At 39.2% G+C, this 22,501-nt stretch overlaps 1 protein-coding gene across 5 annotated transcripts in view; it reads right to left on the bottom strand.

Annotated features, from left to right (window-relative positions):
- Positions 1-10,615, bottom strand: part of Ube2u (ubiquitin-conjugating enzyme E2U (putative)) — a 59,938-nt gene extending 49,323 nt beyond the window's left edge. For 3 of the 5 annotated variants that reach the window (XR_001175220.1, XM_013020562.1, XM_013020565.1), the window contains exons 1-4: positions 10,207-10,615; positions 8,511-8,592; positions 7,238-7,330; positions 4,306-4,403 (exon numbers count right to left, since the gene is read on the bottom strand). Coding sequence is in view for 4 of the 5 variants with exons in the window: in XM_013020562.1 (XP_012876016.1) it covers positions 4,306-4,403; positions 7,238-7,330; positions 8,511-8,592; positions 10,207-10,272 (339 nt within the window). In the remaining variant the exon portion in view is untranslated. The remainder of the gene's footprint in view (positions 1-4,305; positions 4,404-7,237; positions 7,331-8,510; positions 8,593-10,206) is intronic. The other 2 variants (XM_013020563.1, XM_013020564.1) reach the window with 2 other exon arrangements.
- Between the last annotated feature and the right edge of the window lie 11,886 nt (positions 10,616-22,501).

Here is a 22,501-nt window from a genome sequence, read left to right as displayed (position 1 = left end):
TTTAGGGCTGAGGTCCCCTTTTCTTGCTGGCTTTTAGCTAGGTATCTTGTCAGCCTCAGCTTCCCCAGTCTTCATACCACACGCTTATGATCTCAGAGCAGTTACAGTGAGATAAAGCTTCTTATGCTTGAAAACTCTTCGACCTCCCCTTCTGCCTCATTCCTTTTCCTCCTTATCTTCTCTGACTTTCCCTGCTTTCATCTGAGGCGTTCACAGCTTCTTTGTATAATCCCCAACAACATTCTTATTTTAAGATGAGCTAATTAATCACTTCAATTCTTGCACAGTAGTACCTAGATTAGTGTTTGTACCAATAACTGGAGGATGGTAGCTCACACCTGTAATCCTAGCTACTCAGGAGGCTGAGATCTGAGGATCATGGTTGGAAGCCAGTTTACCCAGGCAAGGAAGTCTGTGGGACTCATCTTCAGTTAACTCCCCAAAAGCCAGAAGTGGAACTATGGCTCAAGTGACAGAATGCTAGCCTTGAGCAGACAAAGCTAAAGGGCAGTGCTCAGGCCCTGAGTTCAACCTCCAGTACCATCTCACACACATGCAAATTTCTGCCTACTACACTGTCTGTACAACTGGACTGAACAGGTGACCACAGGCACCAAAGAGTTGTTTTGCTAGGCCACAGTTTCTTGATCAGGCACCTCAAAAGTTTCTTGCCCCCATTGCAAATATTTATTCAGTAATTCAGGGTTTAAACAGTTTATGTAAGAACATGCTGACTATAGAATAAACTATGGTTAAAGTTACAACTACTATAAGTACTACTACTCAAATATCTAAATGTAGTTGCAGGCCAGAGTGCTAATTGTGACTTCGAAGTTAAGGAGAAGCTGGGCGTGGTGATGCATATCTATGATCCCAGCGCTTGGGGAAGCAGAGGCAGGGAGGATTGCGAGATTGAGATGAGACTGGCCTGCGTAGGGAGACTTTGTCTTCAAACAAAAGAAAACATAAAAGAACAAAATTATGGAAATCATAGCAGGCTTTTGCTAATGAGAACAATCATCTAACATCTGGTATTTAAAGGCAACAAGAATTTTCTGCTGGTACTTGAGTTTTCCTGTTTGGAAAACCCATTTGGGCCATACGTCCAAGAATATTGTGATTGCTTAAATAAGGATTCATTGGGGATTGCATTTTATCTTTCCAAGTAGGTAAGAACGAGATGAAACTTATCTTCAGGAGCAAGCTTTTAGTCTTTTGCTGGCGAGATAATCTTACGCAGAGAGCACATCTGGTGAGGTTTATGCAGTACTCTTCTCATTAGCCACTGTGCCTAAGACCTACACCTATGATGTATACAGAGCCATTAAATATATTTAATGATTTGGAGAGCCAGTACATGAGTGCATATTAAAATGGATAAACCAGATACCTTGCCAAAATAGTTTTTTAAAAAAGAGACCCAATTTTTAAATTATCTAAGTATGGGTATAAAGTAGTAAAAAGTTCTCCAAGAGAAAAAGAGAAACAGAAAAATTGAATTCTTCCGTGAACAGCTGTACCAATAGTTACATCCAGTTAAGAACAGCTTATGCTTTAGCACTCGTTCTATGGATGGGTGTTGATACTTACATTTGCCCTGCACAGGGAGATATAAGCTTTCAAAGAAATTAAGATTGTAAGCTGGTCGCCAGTGGCTCCTGCCTGTAATCCTAGTCATTCAGGAGGCCGAGATCTGAGGATTGCATTTTGAAGCCAGCCCAGGCAGGAAACTCCATGAGACTCTTAACCCCAATAAATTACTCAGAAATGTCAGAATTGAAACTGTGGCTCATGTGGTAGAGCACTAGCCTTGAGCAAAAGAAGCTCAGTGCCCAGGCCCTGAGTTCAAGCTCCTGGACTGGCACATACACATACACTCACACTCACTCACTCACACACACACACACACACACACACACACACAGAGATTAGAAGGAAATAACAGTAGAGTTAGGGGTTTTTCTTTATTATTATTAATGATTGTCTTTCTTTCACAGAAAAAAATCTTCTGTGATGTGGGTATGTTTGTTTTACTAATATATTAAAAAAAGAAAAATTGTGTTATCTACTGGCTTTTCATGTTATATTTGACAATGCTTTGCAGTCATTTTATTAGTGATTAACAGTAAAAACAATGATGCTATTAACTATTAACTGCTGAGTGCTTTTCTTGGACCAAACTTCACATTTATTAATTAATGTCAACCTCACAAATCACATGTTTCATTGCTAAAGATGAAGAAACATATCCAGTGATGTCAAGTGAAAGAACTGAGAGAAGAGAACAAATCTAATCTCTGAGCTCCCAATTTTCATTATATTAAATTATTCTACAGCTCAAAAACATGACCAGTTTATTCCAGACTTCAGTTCAGGTGAAAGACATAAAAAATGTGTCTCCAAAGGTATCAAAAAAAGTCCACTCCAGATATCTTCATATCATACTTACCCACTTCCTTAAAGGTTTTGCTCAGAATGTCTCTTTACCAGAACACAAATACATACAGGCAGATACTAAGTACATGTTTATAGAAGGAATGAATGAGTAGCATATTTTTAAAAGAGTATATTTTACTCACTATATTAATATAACTAGCCAGAAATTTAACTATTATTTTATTTATCATTTATAATAAGGAACAGACTTTGTATCATAATTTCCATGAGAAAATTTAATTAAGTCAAATGTTTATTCCTCAAATGTTCTAATCAATCAAATGCAATAATTTATTTCCCGATATTTTGATGATATGTAGGTCCCTAGATAGAATATTGCTAAGTCTAATTCAAGTAGTTAAAGCAATCACAACTAAAACAATTAATTTTAGCCCCCAATGAGAAACTAGGGCATTAAGGGTAAGATAGAAGACAGGATGAGGGTATGTGTCTGAGGACCACAATCACACAGGCAAAGGATGCATTTGGGAAATAGGAATCTATCTCAGAAGAGAAGATAGTCCCTGGTTTAATTATTCCCTTGGTTTGCTATGAACTCTCATAAGACAATGCTGCTAACTAGCACTGTTGGAAACACTGGAAAAAGTTGAACATTTTAAGTTGTGATCACTCAATTTGCCTGCAAGAAAGGCAAGATCCATGAGTGAAGGGAAGGTACCTTCAACAAGTAAGGTCAAAAGCCAAAGAAAGCTTAAGACAACCTATAACCCAAACCATACAATTATTCTCTTCTTTGACAAAATGTATATTTGGTTGCGAAAGGCCTTAACTATCCACGTTAATGTAAAATAATGGTTTTATTCTTTAAACACTTAAGTATACATTGCACATTTTAATCTTTGTGCGTTGAATATCTAGAATATTTCAGAGGACTAAAGAATGAATTGCCAAGTGCCAGTGGTTCACATCTCTACTCCTAACTACTCAGGAAGCTGAGGATCATAATTCATAGACAGCCAGGGCAGGAAAGTTTGTGAGATTCTTGCCTTCGATTAACAACCAAAAAGCCAGACATGGAGCTGCAACTCAAGTGTAGAGTGCCAGCCTTAAGTTAAGAAACAATGTCCAGACCCTGAGTTCAAGCCCCAATACTATTACAAAAAAGGAAGAAGCTAGGTGCTGGTGGTTTACACCTATAATCCTCACTACTCAGGAGGCTGACATCCAAGGATCTTGGTTCAAAGCCAGACTGGCATTTTATAATATCCAGTTAAGAACAGCTTATGCTTCAGCAGTCATTCTATGGAAGGGTGTTGATATTTACATTTGCACTGCACAGGGAGATACAAACTTTCAAAGAAATTAAGATTGTAAACCAGTTGCTGGTGGCTCATGCCTGCAATCCTAGTTACTCAGGAAAGTCTCCTATCTCCAAGTAGCCACCAGAAAACCTGAAGTGGTGCTGTGCCTCCAAGTGGTAGAGCATTAGCCTTGAGCAGAAAATGCTTAGGGACAGCACCTAGGCCTTGTGTTCAAGGCCCACAATCATCATCATCATCATCAACAACAACAAAGGAAGTAAGGATGAGAAAGTAAGTGAAAGGGAAAAAGGAAAGGAAAAGGAAAAGAGAAGAAAGTGGAAAAAGAAATAAAGAAAATTTTAAGCTGAGCATGGTGGCAGGCAACTAAAATCCCAGCAGGCAGAGATGGGAAAATTGAGAGGTCAAGCCATTTTGGGTTATATAATGAGACTATGTCTTAAAAACAAAAATTATCAGTCTCTGTCTCTCAGTCTTGTCTGTCTGTCTGTCTCTCACACACATAAATAATACATAACACAATATATACACACATGCAAATACATACGCAAACACAAATATATAAGCCTTACAGAAAATCTATACTTACCTGTAGTGCAAGTAAGACACTGCTCAGTGTATAGCTTGGATTCCATTTAGCAGGGTTATCCAAAAAATCTATACTGGGCCGACCAGTATTTGGGTCCACTGTATTAAAATAATATATTGACTTATTATCAATATATACACTTAATGAAGTTATTATTTAAGACTTATTTAAAATAAAACTAATAAATTAAGGTAAATATTGCATGTATTCTTTCTTTTATTTCTTCTCTCTAGTAAGAAACACTATGCTTGTCCCAGTGCTTCTATCATGTAGTTTTAGCTGTTTCATAGGTAATTTTGTCTTTTTTTTTTGATCCGGTCGTGGGAGCTGAACTCTGGGCCTGGGCACTGTCCCTCAGCTCTTCAGCTCAAGGCTAGCGCTCTACCATTTGAGCCACAGCGCCACTTCTGGCTTTTTTGTTTTGCCTATGTGGTGCTGAGGAATCGAACCCAGGGCCTCATGCATACAAGGCAAGTGCTCTACCACTGAGCCACCTTCCCAGCCCCTCATAGGTAATTTTGTATTGTGTCAAAATAAGTTTTAAGCTGGATACTCATAGCTCAAATCTATATAACTCCAAGTACTCAGAGAACTGAGATCTGAGAACCACTGTTCAAAGCCATCTTGGGCAGTAAAGTCTGAGAGACTTTTATCTTCAATTAACCAGCAAAAAATGCTGGAAATAGAATTGTGGCTCACATAGTAGAGCTCTAGCCTTGAGTGGAAAAGCTAAAGGACAGCACTCAGACCATGAGTTCTCAAGTCCCCGTAATGGCATGCATGCATGCGTGTGTGTGTGTGTGTGTGTGTGCATGCTCACACACACACAAATTACAGAAAATAATAATGTATTTTTGGAAACTACATTAAAACACAAGAGAATATAAAGTAAAATATAAATGCTTCCCTGCCTGCTCCTCTTTAGTTATTACCAAGTGGTCTAAATGAACACATGTACATATAAATAACCATATTCATACAGGGTATTTATTATATGAATGTTTTATGTTTTGTTGTTCAGAATGGCTTTTCATTCAACAATACATTGCCAACATCTTAACTGATAGAAATACTTATCCACAGAGATCTGAGCACCTGTTTTGTGCCCAGCAATAAAGATTCAAGGGATAAAGGGATGTGAAGGGTAAACAAAAGGAGGAGGCTGCAATGCTTGGTAAGAAATGTACGCATTATCCTGCCCATGTAATTGTAACCCCTCTGTACAGTATCTTCACAAATAAAATAAAATAAAATAAAGAAAAAAAAGATTCAAGGGATATAGAAATTACCCAAAAGTCTAGCTTTCAGAGATTTCCTTATTCTGTTTACAGGCAATACATATCATGTAGGTTATTTTACTTAAAAACTCTATCCTAATGAAGATGGAGATTAGTAGCTTGCTTACACTTGGGGGTCTCACAAATGTGGATTCAACCACATGAACAAGTGATCTTGTTTAAAATACCCTGAACACATCTCTGGAATGACTGCAGTGAAAAAAAATCCTACATGTTATTAACCTATGCTAATTTAAAGATAATAAAAATATTTTCTACTCCATTTGCAAAAGTCAATTTTTCAAATCTCTGCTTGGCTACAGAGGGTTTTAAAAGTTTATGAAGTTTACGATGGCATGCTTTTCCAATAGTTTCTGGATTTTATCATGCTTAGAAGGACCTTCCTCAACAAGCCCATAAAAATTATATTAGATGGTCTTCTTTCTGAGCATTAAAAATTTTGATTTGTGATCCTTCAAGAAATCACTTTGTATATAACTTAGTGCAGAAATCTTTCTTGTTATTTTTTTCTAAAATTTCAATTTGTTTAGTGTACCACTTTTTTAGGATAATGAAAAATCAGATCCAACTAAAATAGTGACTAGTACAAGGATGATTAAGTGCATTATTGAGCTATTTGAAATGACTTTTGAAGAACGTTTAATGGTGCAGGAAAAATGCTTGTATAATTTTAAATAAAAAGGTGAGATGCAAAACCTTATATGTAATATCCCAACTACATGAAAAATGTATATAGAAAAAAGGAAGTGGCAAAATGTTGAATTAGGCTTCAAGGTGACTGCCACTTTTGCCTTTTTATTTTCCTCAATGACAATCCCCACTTTTATAATTACAATCCAGCTGTTACAAAGAAACATGATTAGTAAATACTAGCACTAGAAAAACTTAGCCTTGGTTATGAAAAATCTACATGTTTTCTCTCATATGTAGAAGTTAGCTGTAAAATAAAAATACATATAAAAACACAGAGAAGCCAGGCACTGGTGGCTCATGCCTTTAATCCTAGCTACTCAGGAGGCTGTGATTTGAGGATGGAAGTTCAAAGCCAGCTGGGACAGGAAAGTCTCAGAGACCCTTATTTCCAATAAACCACTACAGAACTGGGAGTGGCACTGTGGCTCACGTGGTAGAGTGCTAGCCTTGAGTTGAATTGCTGAAGGACAGCGTCCAGGCCCAGAGTTTAAGCTCCATGACCGACAAAAACAAAAACAAAAAAACATAGAGGATCATATGCATATATATACAATCAAACTGTTTAAAGTATGGTGTTCTCTGGGGTGTATTTCCAAGGTGCAACCCCTTTGAATGATTAACAGTTTAACAAAATGACTATCAGGAAGGTAAAACACATTTAGTCTGAGGAAAGCAAGGGTTAATGGAAAGGGAGAGGATGAATGGAGAGAGGAATAGTGGGAAAATAAAATTATAATACTCAATGTGTATAAATGAAAATGAAACTAGGTAAACTGAGGGAATGGGTGGTGTTGGGATAGATGGGGGGAGTGAAGGCCGGGTTGACAACATTCAAGATGCATTGTACAAATGAGGTGTACGTTGAATTGAAACAACTCCCTTGGCAAAACAATGTAAAGATTTTTTTAAAAACATGGAAAATAATCTCATTTGGTCCTTACCATTTGGATGAAAAGGAATGGACGTAAATTTTACAACTGGAGGCACATGGTTATATTCTGATGGAAAAGTTAATACCAATTGGAAACGCAATCCTGTGATACAGAAATATAGGTTTACCAAAATATCATATGATTTACCTCTAACCTGATTAATACTAGAGTTTCTGCTATAGTAAAGCCTTTCCATGATTTTCTTAGGTAAATTGCTTTATAGTGCATAGACCCCTGTGAATAGTAGAAGTGACACCTTACAACCTAAGAGCATTCATTTTGGTCTTTTTCCTCCCAGCTCTTTCCATCCACTACCTGAGCCCCTCTAATGCTGCCTCCCTGTAGCTATCTCATATTGACTAAACTCAGCCTTCCCAGAACCTGCTGTACCCTCTTGCACCTGTAAATCTGCTTGCCTTCTTGTGAACTTGGCAAATTCTTACATATTCTTCAGTATTCAACTCAAATGGTACTTCCTTGTAAAGTCCTTCTTGATGTCTGCCATTATAACTAACCACTCTCTCTCTCTCTCTCTCTCTATATATATATATATATTCAAAATGGTAGTCAAAATTCATAGTAACACATATTATATGTTATTGTCATTATCAGCTAGTCTCCCTATCTCACTCAGGAATCTATCTTTTTAATCTGCAGATGACATAACACATGGTCACTATAGTTTATAGCCAGCCAGACAATCTTTTCTGAGAACTTGCCTTAAGGCAATCTGGGGGAAAATCATAGAGGGGAAAATGAGAAGAAAGTAACTGTAGGATCTCAAAACCAATAGGAATTTTAATTTTTTGATGTCTTGGAAGAATGTTACAAGATATTCTTGCTTGATGTTCTTCATTGCGTTTGCTTCTTAGAAATGTAATAACATTGGATCCCTGGCATGTGGCTCAGTGGTAGAGTACTTATCTAGAATGTGTGTTGCCCTGGGTTTGGTCTTTAATACTCCCTCACCCCACGTGCATACACATACCATTAAAATTTGACATATAGGCAAACACTTAAAATTTTCAATGTGTTGGCAAATGGCAAATAATATCTGAGTACTTTTAAACTTCTAGAGAAAATAATATCTGAGTACTTCTAGAGAACCGATATGATGTAAACTTACACATTTAAAGAATTCCAAAAAATTATGTACTGTAATGTAACATACACATAATTATATAAATAATATTAAATAAATATAATTACACAAATTATATTAATACAAGATATTAATGGTATACAAATAAAAAAGGAATAGATTAGTTTTGAAAACATATACCTTGCCACATTGAATCCTGTAAACCTTCAATTTCAGCTTCCCATTTCAACATATTGTCACTTACAGGAGAGGCAGAAATACCCTTTAATTTAAAAATAAAACCAAAGAAGACAAATTATTTATTATAGTTTTGAAAGTCAGTTACCAGGTTACTTTGAATTTCAAAAACTCTAACATTTTTCTTGATTACTTACTTTTTTGTTGATGTGGGAATTGCTATATATCTGATGGTTATATGTCTATATTTCTGATGGAGGCATAGAAGGCATATACCATATATGGTATATATATGTATATGTATATATATATGGCATATATATGTATATGTATACCATATATATGGTATATATATGTATATGTATATATGGCATATATGGTATATATATGTATACGTATACCATATATATGGTATATATGTGTACATGTATATATGGCATATATGTATATATATGTATATGTATATATGGCATATATACATATATATACCATATATATGGCATACATATACATATACATATACATACCATATTTTCTTGATCCATTTATCTCCTGAGGGGCATCTGGGTTGGTTCCATATCTTAGCTATGGTAAATAATGCTCCTAGGCTGGTCTTGAACCTGGATCCTCAGACCTCAGCCTCTTGAGTAGGTAGGATTACAGGATAAGCCACTGATGCCTGGCCTTCTTTCTTTTTAACCCTCTTATAGTAGAAGTGAAAACACCAATATTGAACTCAGAGTGCACCTGTTCAGAGCATCTGCATTCTACACTCTTATTCTGTGTATGCCTTTTCTCCTGTTCTTTGCTTTGAGTACCTTCCCCTCTTTCACTCTCTTCTATAACTCAGCTATGGCACCAATGGTCACCAAAACGTCTTTGCTGTCTTTTGGAACAAAAGGGAATTGCCTTCCTCTGTGAAAATGTTGCAAGAGAGAGGGTTTTATTTGTTATTCTGGTATAAAGGTAGTGCCTTTATACCAGAATATATATATATATATATATATATATATATATATATATATATATATATATATATATATATATATATATACTTGTTACAGCAAGTAACAGAACACAAGAGAAAAGGTTGAGAGTCAGAAAAACCTTCTAATGGAGTCCTAGGGCCAAATCTTTATGGACATTTTTGTAGCCTTAGGTTTTCGGTTGGATAAAATGAAATACTATTTAGTTCATAGTGGTATTTATCATTGAGAACAATCTTGCACTTAGTATGTGACAGACAGAGCATGAAACTCAAGACTTAACTTCAAAGGTACTCAATACTGTTAGTCATTATCATCTTGAATTCATATTTATTTGTATGTGTGTGTTACTGGGGCCTGAATCTGTGTCTGAGCTTTTTGCTCAAGGCTAGTGCTCTTACCATTTGAGCCACAGCTGCACTTTCAGCTTTTTGGTGGTTAATTGGAGATAAGAGTCTCATGGATTTTTCTACCCGGGGTTGGCTTCCAACCCTGATCCTCAGATCTCAGCCTCCTGCACAGCTAGTATTATAGACGTGAGCCTTCAATGCCTAGCTCTGTAGTAATGATTATTATGACCCTAATTCATCAAGTAACAATACAGCAGTAGCAAATTAGACTTCATTAGATGATTTTAAGAAGCATGGCTTTAAGCTACTTCTTCAAAAAATCTTAGCTCATGAAACAAATCCTCCCACCTCCAGAGTACTTACCACGAAATTGTTCTGCCTCAGTTCTCTGAAGTCTCTTTCCAGCAAGATGTAAGTTCCACAGTACATACTAAAGCAGCGGGGTCGTCACCTGGACGCCAATGCTTCAGGTCTTGCTGATTTCGAGTTACCTTCCGTCACCCAGTTAACTAGATGTCAACCTAAAATGCTCCCGAGATGAATAACTACTGAGTTTGGAGCAATTTTCCTCTTCTTTTTTCTAGGAAGAAAATAGGGGTCTTAACTCATCTGTGGCGCAGCAGTCACTGCGGTGCCAGTCCATAGTCCTCCGAGAAGCTTCGGTGCACAACGGAGACACTCCCGGGCTGTTGCTGCGTGGAGAGGGCGTGAAAAGTCTAAGCCCTGGCAGGTGGTCGGGCCTCCTTCGCAGGTGTAAAGGGGACTTTTTTTAACTGGGGAAAGCAAACCCGTTGCCTGGCAACAGACTTCCGTGGGAAAGGAGAAAGAAGGTAGGGGTGTGGCCGTCTCTCGTCCAATCAGCGGCGGGATGCGGCCTCTGGTTACCGCCACAGCCAATCGATGAGCAGTTTCACTTTGAAAGGCCAATACTGATGGCGTTCAGGACAAGACTCCATCCTACCCCCCCCTCCCCCCCCCCCCCGTGGTCTCTACGTGGTCTCCTCGTGTGGAGGGTCTGCGGTGCAGCCCCAGGTCCCAGGATGTGGGACACAGATACTTTCACATGAAGGAACACTCGGAGATGATCTCTTTTTTTGCTTTTACCCTTCTTCTTCTTTTTTTTTTTTTAAAGTCCTTCCTACCCGACTAACAGTCTTCTAAAATGGACACCTGAAATCATTTGTCTCCTCTTTTTCGTCACTTCTACCTTCTACCACTCCCCATGACACGTAGCCTATATAACGTTTCGTCAGCACTCAGATCACAACTTTGTCATCACTTGTCAAGCTACAGAATGTCTTTGCACCGTGTTTCCTGCCTGTTGTAGAATTGCACTTAAACAAATATGTGCTTATCTAATTCTCTGCGTAAACACTTCAAGGGTTTCCTTTTACCTCTCAGCCTATTTCCATCTTCCACCTTTTAAATATGGGTTGACTTCTAGGGATGTATAGGTACAGTGAGTGAAATCATGGGCAAATTTACATGTGTGCATTTGTATGAGTATGTATGTGCTCATAGGCACACATTAGTTTTGGATCAGAATCTATGAAATTCACTAATTTTAATACTATGCATTGGCAAAAAGCTTAAGAAATCATGCTGTACAGACTTAAAACTGAGCTGCTTAGCATGGTAAGGCAGAGCCTTTTCTATGCTGTTCCTCTTTCTCTTACTTATTGAGGCCCATTCAGCTTCAGACTTGAGGGACTACAGCATTGAACCACATGCCTTTTCATACGTGTACCGTCTTGTCTAGCTCCAGCTATCTTTTCTGCCTTGACTCCCGGACTCTCCCTCCTCCACTTCCTCCTCCTGCCACCTCCTTCTTGGTGTTACTGGGGACTGCCCTCAGGACCTCAAGCTTCCTAGGCAAATGCTCTACTACTTGAATCATGTCCACAGTCCTTTTGCTTTTAGTTTCTTTGTTGTTGTTGTTGGTCATGGGGCCTGAACTCTGGGCCTGCACGCTTTCCCTCAGCTTTTCAGCTCAAGGCTAGAGCTCTACCACTTGAGCCACAGCACGACTTCCACCTTTTTCTGTTTATGTGGTGCTGAGGAATCGAACCCCGGGCCTCATGCATGTGAGGCAAGCACGCTACCATTGAGCCACCTACCCAGCCCGTTTCTTTTTTTCTTTCTTTCTTTTTTCAAATGGGATCTTGACAACTTTGCCAGAGCTGGCTTCAAATGATGAACTTTCCTACCTATACCTTCAGAGTGTCTAGAATTACAAGCCTGGCTTCTTTCCTCTCTTATCTGATTGTCAACTCTTACACATCTGAAACACATAAATTCTTCTTTGAAGCTTTCCTGAACCATCTGGATGGGTTGTGTTCTAGTTTAACCTGGGCTTATCTTTGTATATTATTCCCATATAACTTTGAAATTGTCTGTGTAATTTTCCCACTAGAACATAAATGGCCAAGGGCATCATGACTTGTCAGGACATTCCAGTCCCAAGCACCTGACATCAATGCCAGCTGATTGAAGGGACCTAAGCAGGAAAAAAATAGTTCTAGAGTCAGATGAGTAACGTTCCATCAGAGAATAAGGCATAAGCAAAGGAACTAGACAATACAGTAATATGGAGAAATGTGAGATCCATATGCCCCAAGGCATATGGAGGATTCAGGTCTGAAGGAGAATGACAGACAGCCTGCCATGAGTCAGAAAGACTCTGGTTAAGAGCAAGAGCCACCAAAGCAGAGAAGCTTCAGAGCTGCAATTAGGAAATAGATTATAACCCAAACCCCGAGGACACCGAAATGAAAATAAGTTAAAACTGGTGTAACTGAGGAGACTGAAAAGTTCGAACACCTGTAATGTTTGGGAGAAGCAAAGCTGCCGGCCAGGCAGCGTGTGCAGGTTGACACTGTAGTGTTTGGAAGTACAGATAAGGGTGAGTACAGTGTACTCACTGGCTGGCTAGCATTTACCTCAGCTCATGGCTTATGGGAGATGTGCTTTAGTTCTGGAGGTTCCTAAGCTGGAAATGGGACCAAGGCTTTGGTGAGAAGAGGAAGCAAGAGGAAATGAATGAGTGAGAGAAAGAGGGAGAATGAGAGGGAGAAAGAGAGGGAGTGTTTGTGTGTGCATAGCATCTGGTGTACATGTAGCATCTAGGTAAGTTTACTTTCTTTGATTAATAGCATCAGCTGTTCAGATAGATGAATCACTTGAAATGTGAAATTTATAAGTAGAGGCCTAGCCAAAAATATATTTGTCTGCATGGAATCACCTTTCGCAAATGATTGTTTTACAAATGTTTCCAATATATTATTGATGTCACAATCTTACATGATCCATTCCTAAACCATGTCCTGATCTGCCTGTTCATCAGATTTGTTAGGGTGCATGGCTGTTTTTTGGATAAGCCAGAAGAATCTGGAAAATAAATAAATTCCTACCTGTAGTATTTCTACTATGTATTTACTATGGTAAAAAGCAGGTACTCTCAAGACAAATCTGGCTTGTATTTTAGCATAGCTATGTCTTAGTAGCTTATGTGCATAGCCCTGAAGAAGTTATTTAGATTTCCAATGACTACATTTTTTTCCTCATCTGTTTTTGTGAAACAATGATGATACTTGTGGGATCGTTGTGAGAATAAAAAGGAATAACATCTGCCAAAGGCTTAATCACTGACTAGCGTTGAGTTACGACAGCCAACATTTTTCATGTGCTAGATATTGTTTTAGGTGATTCATGGAAATTAACTTCATCCTCATAAAACAACTCTAGGATCTAAGGACTCTCATGGGTCTAATTTACAGATTAGGAAACTGAGGCCCAAAGACAATAGGCTTTTTGCTTGAAGTCACACAGCTTATGGGATGTAGCAGAGACTAAATGCAAACCCAAGATATGGATCTGCAGAGCCAGTGTTTCAACCACTAGGCTATACAGCCTCACAAGTGTCTTACATTGTATGAAGTGAACACCCAGGCCTTCTGATATAGATTAGTGTGAGTCTCAGTAGTTGATGGTAATTGTCTGGGGATTTTGTTATCTGTTCTGTCTGTACTTCCATCTTCTGAATCTCACGGGGTTAATCCATAAAAGCCAGATTGTGTTATATAAGACAGTGTCTGTCTACATACTTATTAACTAAACATGTACCAAATCTTCTCTTCTACCTTAAGTCATTCATTAAAAGCTGTCTCTGAGTTTTGCAATTTATATAGTTATTTTACTCTGTAATTTGTCCAAAAGTATTACTAACTAGTAAACAATTGCTTTATGTTGATTTTTAGTACTTTTGTGCCTTCAAATGGAGAGGCAGTTTCAGTAAGTCCAGTTGCTTGTTGGGCTTTTGCTCATGGTCTTTCTCCCTAAAACTATGGCCTGGAGATTTGAAAACAGAAATGTTGCAGTATACTTTCAGAGGAGGCAGAATTCTAAACTAACCTTCAGGGTCTGTAAACCTTGTACAATCCTCCAGACTGTGAATATGTTGGATTTTGTTTATGTGATTGAGTTCTATGGTATATTTTTAGAGGAAAGATTTTTCCAGACTGCATCTCACTTCATCAGGGTGTGTCTGGGTTCTTCAGGAAGGCAGAGGTTCAAGGTGTGTGTGTGTGTGTGTGTGTGTGTGTGTGTGTGGTACTCCAGGTAAAGGAAAGATTCTCTGAAAATGAAAACCAGTATGGTAAAGTATAGATAGTCTTCAGATGCAGAGAGCAGCAACTGGCTGAGGGTAAGAAGAATGCCAGAGCCTCAGTCCAACCATTGCCATATGCACATGAGCTTTGAAGAGGACCAGAATTCCTGTCCAAAACAGCTGACAAGCTGTGAGAATTTGAGCAGAAAGTTTCATCAGGCCATGTCTGGGCCATACTGAACAGGCCTTTAGTTTTCTAATAGGTCCAGGCCTGAACTGCAATCCTGTTATTTGTACTTAAAAGGCACAACTGGAAATACCAGTGTGCACGAGTCTCATAAATTTTTTTCTTTGGGCTTGACCTTTGACCACAATTCTCCTAGTCTCTATCTCTCAAGTAGCTAGGATTATAGGTATGAGCCGCTGTGCCCCAACATAATACAACTCTTTTTTTTTGTCAGTCATGGGGCTTAAAATTAGGGCCTAGGTGCTATCCTTGAATTCTTTTGCTCAAGTCTAGCACTCTACTACTTTGAGACATACCTCTACTTCCAGTTTTCTGATGGTCAATTGGAGATAAGAGTCTCATGAACTTTCCTGCCCCAGCTGGCTTTGAACTTTGATCCTCAGATCTCAATCTCCTAAGTAGCTAGGATTCCATGTGTGAGCCACTGGCACCCAGCTTAATTCAAGTTCTTATCCAGAATATATAACTATTGACCAAGGAAAGTTGTGTGGCAGAAAGTTGACTACTTACTGGTCTCAGTTTACCCAGATTTGCTGTGTAAAGAACTGGAAATGGATCTATCTATCTATCTATCAACTATCTATAGATATAGGTATTGATATACACATATCTATACATATTTACAAACACATACATGTAACATCTATCACAAGGGAAAATTAGTTTGGAGCAAACTAGTCCAAAGACTGGTTCTATGATTTTTAGATCATGTTTCTGGTTATTAGCATCTGGATTTAGACAGGGTGAAGGTGTATGCCAGGGTACGAAATCTTTAAAATTAAAGATCAAACTAACACTTACATATAAACTTTCACCTTCCTGGTTTAGGAGCACAGTGGAGGGTGGAATTGCCTGACATTTGCAGCATTGCTGAGGCTGTCTCTAGCTTTCAAACTATGCATCCCCTCTCCACTCTTTTAAAAATAATTCTTTCCCTCAGGACTCCCAACAGATGTTTTCATTTTACTTACTAAAAGACTGTTTTCCTCCTTCACCAGGAATATGTTCCAGTACAAAGTGTTAACCTCATTTGGATTTGAACTCCCATCCTCAAGAGCAAACGAAGGTGGAGGCTCACCAAATGTCAGCTCCACTGTGAGAAGTGTTTTAAATCCCATTTTGACGTATGCCACGCTGTTAACTAGAAAATGAAGGGCAGCCCACATGCTTCTAGTAACTTTGGTTTCAAATCATATGATCTCTTGTCTTGAAGACCTTTTGATGTGCTTTCTCAATATTGAGTTTCTCTGCTTTTAATAATCTTGTATTCCTTCCTCAATATAAATGTCATGGAAAATACTGAATGGTAATCTTCAAAGATCAAACAGGAAGAAAGAGGTGGGCAGTATAGTTCAGTGACTTGAATTCCTGAAATTTCTCACTTAAAAATTGTTATTTTCACCTAGAAAAGCCTTAGCTCAAGAAATACTCGATTCATCTTTTTTTAAAGGGTGAAGCCATGTGCTTCTCTAGATTTCAGGATTGTGTTCTTTCTAAAATAAAACTATAAAATCTCAAGCCCTAGAAAGTACTTGAGATACAGGACCACTTAATCACTATCTCTATTTGTGCTTAAGCAATACCGAAGAACTCAGGATCAATACCTTTTAGCTTTTATTTCACTATCTTATGTGTTTTTGTGCCAACACTGGGGCTTGAACTCAGGGCCTGGCTGCTGGTCTTTAACCTTTACAGATCAAGGCTGGTGCTCTACCACTTGAGTCACTTTTGGTTTTTTCTTGGTAAATTGGAAATAAAAGTTTCACAGACTTTTCTGTCCTGGCTTGGCTTCAAACTGCAATCCTCAGATCTCAGCCTCCCAAGTAGCAAGGATTACAGGTGTGAGCCATCAGCATCCAGCTACTATCTTTGTGTTAATTTTGGTAAACAAAAGCTCCAGTAATGCCTTGGACAAAGGGCCTTTCATTGTTAAAGCTGGGATAGCCCCTTGCAAATAGAGACAGTTGGTCACCGTAATTTTGGTACTGAGGACCAAAGTGGGAATTGTAGAATGATTTGGTAAAAGCTGTTTTACTTGCATTTGGAGCATGGCTGTTGAAAGGCATCCGGTTTGTTTTCCATGGCAGGCTGATGCCCAACCCCCATCGTCAACGTTATGAAAAGTCATGTGCAGAATCAGATGAGGAGAAGATGCTTGAGGTGTCTGTGATGAGGGAAGGCAGTGTCTGCCTGGGAACTTCACGCGTGCTGAAGTGTTTAGGGAGAACCAGATCTCTTTCACTTCATTTCCCCACAGGAATACACCATGGGTTGAGAAATACTGCATTTGTGTTATCTAAGTCCACTTGTGACTTGTTAAATGTGTGTGGATGGGTGTTTGGAGGAGTAATTACTCCAGGTTTCTTGTGTATATATCAGCTCAACATACCTTCTCGTGGAGCTCAGTTGCCCCCAGGGGGAATTTTAGAAATTGGATGTGGGAGAGGCTTTGGGGTGGCAATCAGCTTGGAAGGGGTGTAAAAGATGACATATGGTTTAGGGATGCCTTGAAGCTGTTTTTACTTAGTATGCAGTTCGTAGGGGTGGTTTGAAGGAAGAGGATGGAAGTTATTGAGGAGCTAAGCCCACTCCCACTTCTGGGGCACAGTACCGAATGTTCTCCATTATGGCACAGGCACGAATGAGTAAATAAGACTATTTTGTGCTGTTTACCACACTAAAAAATGATGCATCCCTTTATAAAAATGGTTTGAAACACAACAAATTGCAATGTTACTTTTTGAACAACTATGAGGTGCTACTTTTGTGTATTTGTAAATGTATATATATATTTCATTCTTCACTCTTTCTAAATTTGAGAGACTGGTATTAGTGAACAGTCATGAAATGGTATAGTCTGTATGTTCTGAGAACTTGGTATCTGGTACTTTTCTCTGCAGTTAACATGAATTAGCTCATTTAAATCTCATAGTAATTCTATGGAATAGAACAACAGGTGAACAACAGGTGAAGAAACAGTTATTTCGTAAGTTCCTATGGCTGCCAAGGAGTAAAGCAGAGATTTAAGCTTCAACTGTCTGGTATTAGAACCCTTACTTAAAAAAAATTCCTTTCTGGTAGTGGTGGTAATCAAACCCCAGGCCTTAGGCACAAGCTAAGCACACAATTTACCACTGGGTTCCATCTCCAGCCCAGAACCCTTACTTTCAACCACAAAGCTATCATTTCCACCATGTGATAGATAAGGAAATAGAATTTGGTTCACATATTCAAGTCAGCCAGCTCATGTACCAGTGCAGTCAAAAGAGTATGTGCTGTATACATCTATTCTTTCATCCAGGTCCCAGGTGGGGTGGGGTAGATGCTTTGTTGTATTGCTATGTCTGAGCAATTTATAAGAGATCTTAAGAGACTTTCTGGTACATTCCAAGGATGGTCCTAAGAAGTTATAATTTTTCATACAGCTGTGATAACAGTCACGTTTGTTAGTGATTGCTCTGGAGCAAGGATGCCCAGTACGTGTCACTTCTGATGCCGATTCTGATTGAGTCGAAGGTAGTCCAGGCACTTATGTTGACAATTTTAGGGCTAACTCTGAGCTTCTCTGGGAAGAACAACAATGAGTAATCTCTGCCAAGAGTCCCATCCATGACTTACCATGCCTTCTAACAGGTAGAGAGAACTACATCCATGTCTTATAGTCAGATACAGCTCTGAATTTGTGTTGACTGAGAGAATAGGACCTATATCATATCTGAGCTGAATTATGTGTATACACACACACACACACACACACACATATGTTGCTCCTGGGGCTTGAACTCAGGGCCTGGTCCCTGTCCTCAAGCTTTTGTGCTCAAGGCTAGCACTCTATCACTTGAGCCACAGCGCCACTTCTGAAGTCACCAATGCCTGGCAATGAGCAGTTGTGTTTCAGGTCTGCCTCTTACTCTTTTCCTCATGCTTATCCTTCAGAGAGCCTAAGGCAGGATAGCCATCCAGCCCCCCTCTCTGCTGACAGACACGAGCGAAATCTATTTCTGATGCAAGGTCCTCAGGCTTCTAAGACTAGCAGAGCTTGGGCATCAATCTACAGTTCTGTGCAGCTAGTTCTCTTGCTTTACATTCAAGACCATAGATTACAAAACATTTAGGGGCTGGGAAGTTGGCTCAGTGATAGAGTGCTTGCCTCACATGCGAGGCCCTGAATTCAATTCCTCAGCACCACATAAGCAGAAAAAAACAGGAAGTGGCCCTGTGGCTCAAGTGGTAGGGTGCTAGCCTTGAGCTGAAGAGCTGAGGGACAGTGCCCACGCCCAGAGTTCAGCCCCCACAACCAACAAAAACAAAAAACAAAAAACCCCTCCAAAACAACAACTCGCCCCCAACTGACACTTAGACTCTTTTCCTCCGGATGAATATTCTTGAGTTATTTATTTATTTGTTTGTTTGTTTTCAGTCTCTCGTGCTATGATCTTTAAAAGTCTAAGCAATACCCTACGTAGTTTGAACGTAGGATCATTCTTCTACCTCAGCTATTTTTGGATGAGAATATCCCTTCACATAGATTAGCATCTACATCTTGCCATGCCTGCTCTGCCATTATTACGGCACTTATTTCTGAATAAGCAATTCATGGGTGCTTAGGATTCAACTAGTCATAAATATGTCAGCAGACCTCCTCCCTGTATATCCCCATGTGTTAAAGCTCTCCCAGTCAAATTTCCCAGAGAATTACAGTGACCTTGAGTGCTTTGATGCTTTGTAAAGCTCCCCCTCACTCCAACCTCCACTCCCTGGAGTTCACAGTGTCTTAATACTCTTGGCATTTACCCTAACAAGCTTCAGTGCAGTACTACTTTGGCTGCAAAAAAGCAAAACAAAACAAACCCTTTGTTATGTATGTTCCTTTGCCCTTCTGCTTGTCTAATGTAACACTTCCTGCTTTGTATTTGAGTGGCTGGGGGGGAAAACCCACTATAAATTAAAAAGAGTATGAGCTTCCCCCTCGCATCTCCCTGCATCTCCATTGCTGTCCTCCCTCTGCAGTATCATCCCTGGAGAGGCAGTGGGGAGCCAGGCCTGCATAGAGAAGCGCTCGCTCTCCGCCAGCTGAGGATGGATTCACTGAGTGTGTCTGGTAGCAGGAAGCTCAGGCCCCAGGACTTGCAGCAAGAGGAGTCCCTGTGAAGCTTCCCAAGTCTCTGCAGAGGAAGAATAACTCTGTGAAGGTGCAACCCTAAGAAGGATTCTTTGGGTTTGGTTACACATCAGTTCGAGTCAAAAAGAAAGGTGTATTAAGACACTTGCCTTTTTGAGTTTGTCCATATCCAACTACTTGTAGCTATTCAGGTTGTGGGCACTGAGTGAGCTAGAAGTAGAAAATGCATATTCTTTTTTTTTTTTTTTTAACAGAACAAATAAGCTTACTAGTTTGGTCCTTGTTTACAGCAAAGAAATTGAATCCAACAGGAATCAACCAGTCTTTGTTCTTCTTAAACAGGAAAAATAGTTGCAATCTTTAGACTCCTACCACAGATACATTTAGTGACAATCTGTACATTAGCACTATTTTGGAATTTTTTTCTTGGGGGGGGTCTGGTCGTGAGGCCTGAACTCTGGGCCTGGGCGCTGTCCCTCAGCTCTTCAGCTCAAGGCTAGTACTCTACCACTTGAGCCACAGCGCCACTTCTGGCTTTTTTCTTTTTGCTTATGAGGTGCTAATGAATCAAACCCAGGGCCTCAGGCATGCAAGGCAAGCGCTCTACCACTGAGCCACCTTCCCAGCCCCTACTTTGGAATTTTTAAAGAGATATTCTTGATGTACTGTCTTTTTTCCTCCCTCCATCCCTCCCTCCCAGTATGAGAATCAGGCTATTGTAAGAGAAAGCTGCTTGCCAAGGGCTCTGTCTAAATGGCAGGAGGAAGGCAGCCCAAACACAGCAATGTCAGAGAAAGGAGAGAACAATCTCAATCTTGCTCTTCTTTCCCCCTCCCTGCCCTCCCTTCTTCCCTCCCTCCCTTCCTTCCTTCCTTCCTTGCTTCCTTCCTTCCTTTGGATGGAGAAGGCTAGCACTCTACCACTGAGCTACACCCCAGCCTGGCCCAGAATATAACCAATATAACTAAGGATGCGATGATTACCCACCCCAGCTGTGTCTTTAAATTCAGTTGGTTCTTTATCTTTGGTGTCATAATCACCTGGAAGACTTCTTAAAACACAAATTGCTGGGCCCCACACCAAGATTTTCTGATTTAATACTTAGAGGTAGAATCTTGATAATTTGCATTTCTAACCAATTCCTGTGTGCCGCTGGGACCTTGCTTTAGGAACTTCATTTGAGAAATACCGAGCTAGGTAATCATCCTTGGTAATCACCCCTGCAGGTATATGGACATGAGAACTCTTCTCTGTTCAGTATCAGCGACTACATGCAGACAATATGAGAGAGTGAAGCCGGGAGCTTACAGATGTTGGTGATTAGGGAATTAAGGGAATCAAGAGAATCTCACAGTTGAAAGCTTTAGGGATAGTGGGAGGGTCAGGAGCCTGGAGAGAAGTAAGAAGGAAATGGGAGTGAAGGGCAGATTGAGGAATTCAAGCAAGAGGAAGAAACCCAACCTGACAGGGATCTCACTACCAGGTGGAGTGATTGCTTTATTGAGTTTGATCGTTGAGGTGGTGACAAGTGCTGTACCTAAAACAGATGGATAAGACCCTGAAGGTTTTATTGTATTCTCTTCTGTATTAAATAGCAGAAATGGACAAGTTCTTTGAACTTCGATAATGATACTCATTTTCCTTGACAGTGTATATTAATTGCCAGATGGAAAACTCTTTTCTTTTGAGCAAATGAAGTCATAAAGATAAGCCATGACAATTAAAAATGACTCCATTTTCTTTTATCACTATGGTTGGAATCTAAGTTGGAATCTAAGCATTTTTCCCCCTTAGGACTCTAAAAGATGGGAGTTGCTATCTAACCTCATATGAGAACATTAAGGCAGAAAATAATGCATTCAATCACATTTCTATTTCTTTTTACATTGCATTGATTGTAAAGTAATTATTCAATATATTGTTTTGATTTTAATCATCAAAGCTTGCCTTACATAGGAATATAGTATTTGGCTATGAAATCAGTGGTATTCTTCCTTCCAGCTATGGTCACTTACAAAAGAATATCTAAGACTTTTTTACTTTACCTTTCAGTGGAGGGTACCAAACTCCGGGTGTGCTAATGGTAGGTAAATGCTCTACCACTAGCTACACTCCCAGACCCAAGCTTATTTTAATAGTCTACTTTAAAAATCATTTCCGTGAAGCAAGAACAAAAGTTGTTAGTCCTCTTGGTATAAAATGCCAATCAAAATAAGAAATAATATCAAAATTCCCAAATACCTGCATGAGAGCAATATTCAGGAAATAATAGTTCATAGTAAACATTTTTAATAAACAGCAGCATAAGATAATCAGTGTTTAATATCATCTCTGGTGTGTGAAATACAAATGCATATATCTTCCATATAAAAATCATCTCTTGGTCATTACAAGCCCATGGTTTTCTATTTGAAATGCCTATAACAAATCAAACATAAAGTTATACAGTGATTAAATGCATGCAGTGAAAATAAGGGAAATATGGTTAAAATGAGCTATCTGAATATTGCCACTATATATTCAAAGAAAATCTAGATCGAGTTAAAGACAAAGGAAACAAGAAAACAGATCAGATATAAAAATGCAGAGATATATTTTTTGTGATACAAACCATAAACACAGTTTTGTGCAAAAAAGAAATCTGAAATAAAGTCATCTTACAAAACATTGTCAACAAAGCAAA

The sequence above is a fragment of the Dipodomys ordii genome, unplaced genomic scaffold (genome assembly GCF_000151885.1).
Source record: "Dipodomys ordii isolate 6190 unplaced genomic scaffold, Dord_2.0 Scaffold51, whole genome shotgun sequence".
NCBI lineage: Eukaryota > Metazoa > Chordata > Mammalia > Rodentia > Heteromyidae > Dipodomys > Dipodomys ordii.
This window is presented reverse-complemented; position numbering and strand designations above follow the sequence as displayed.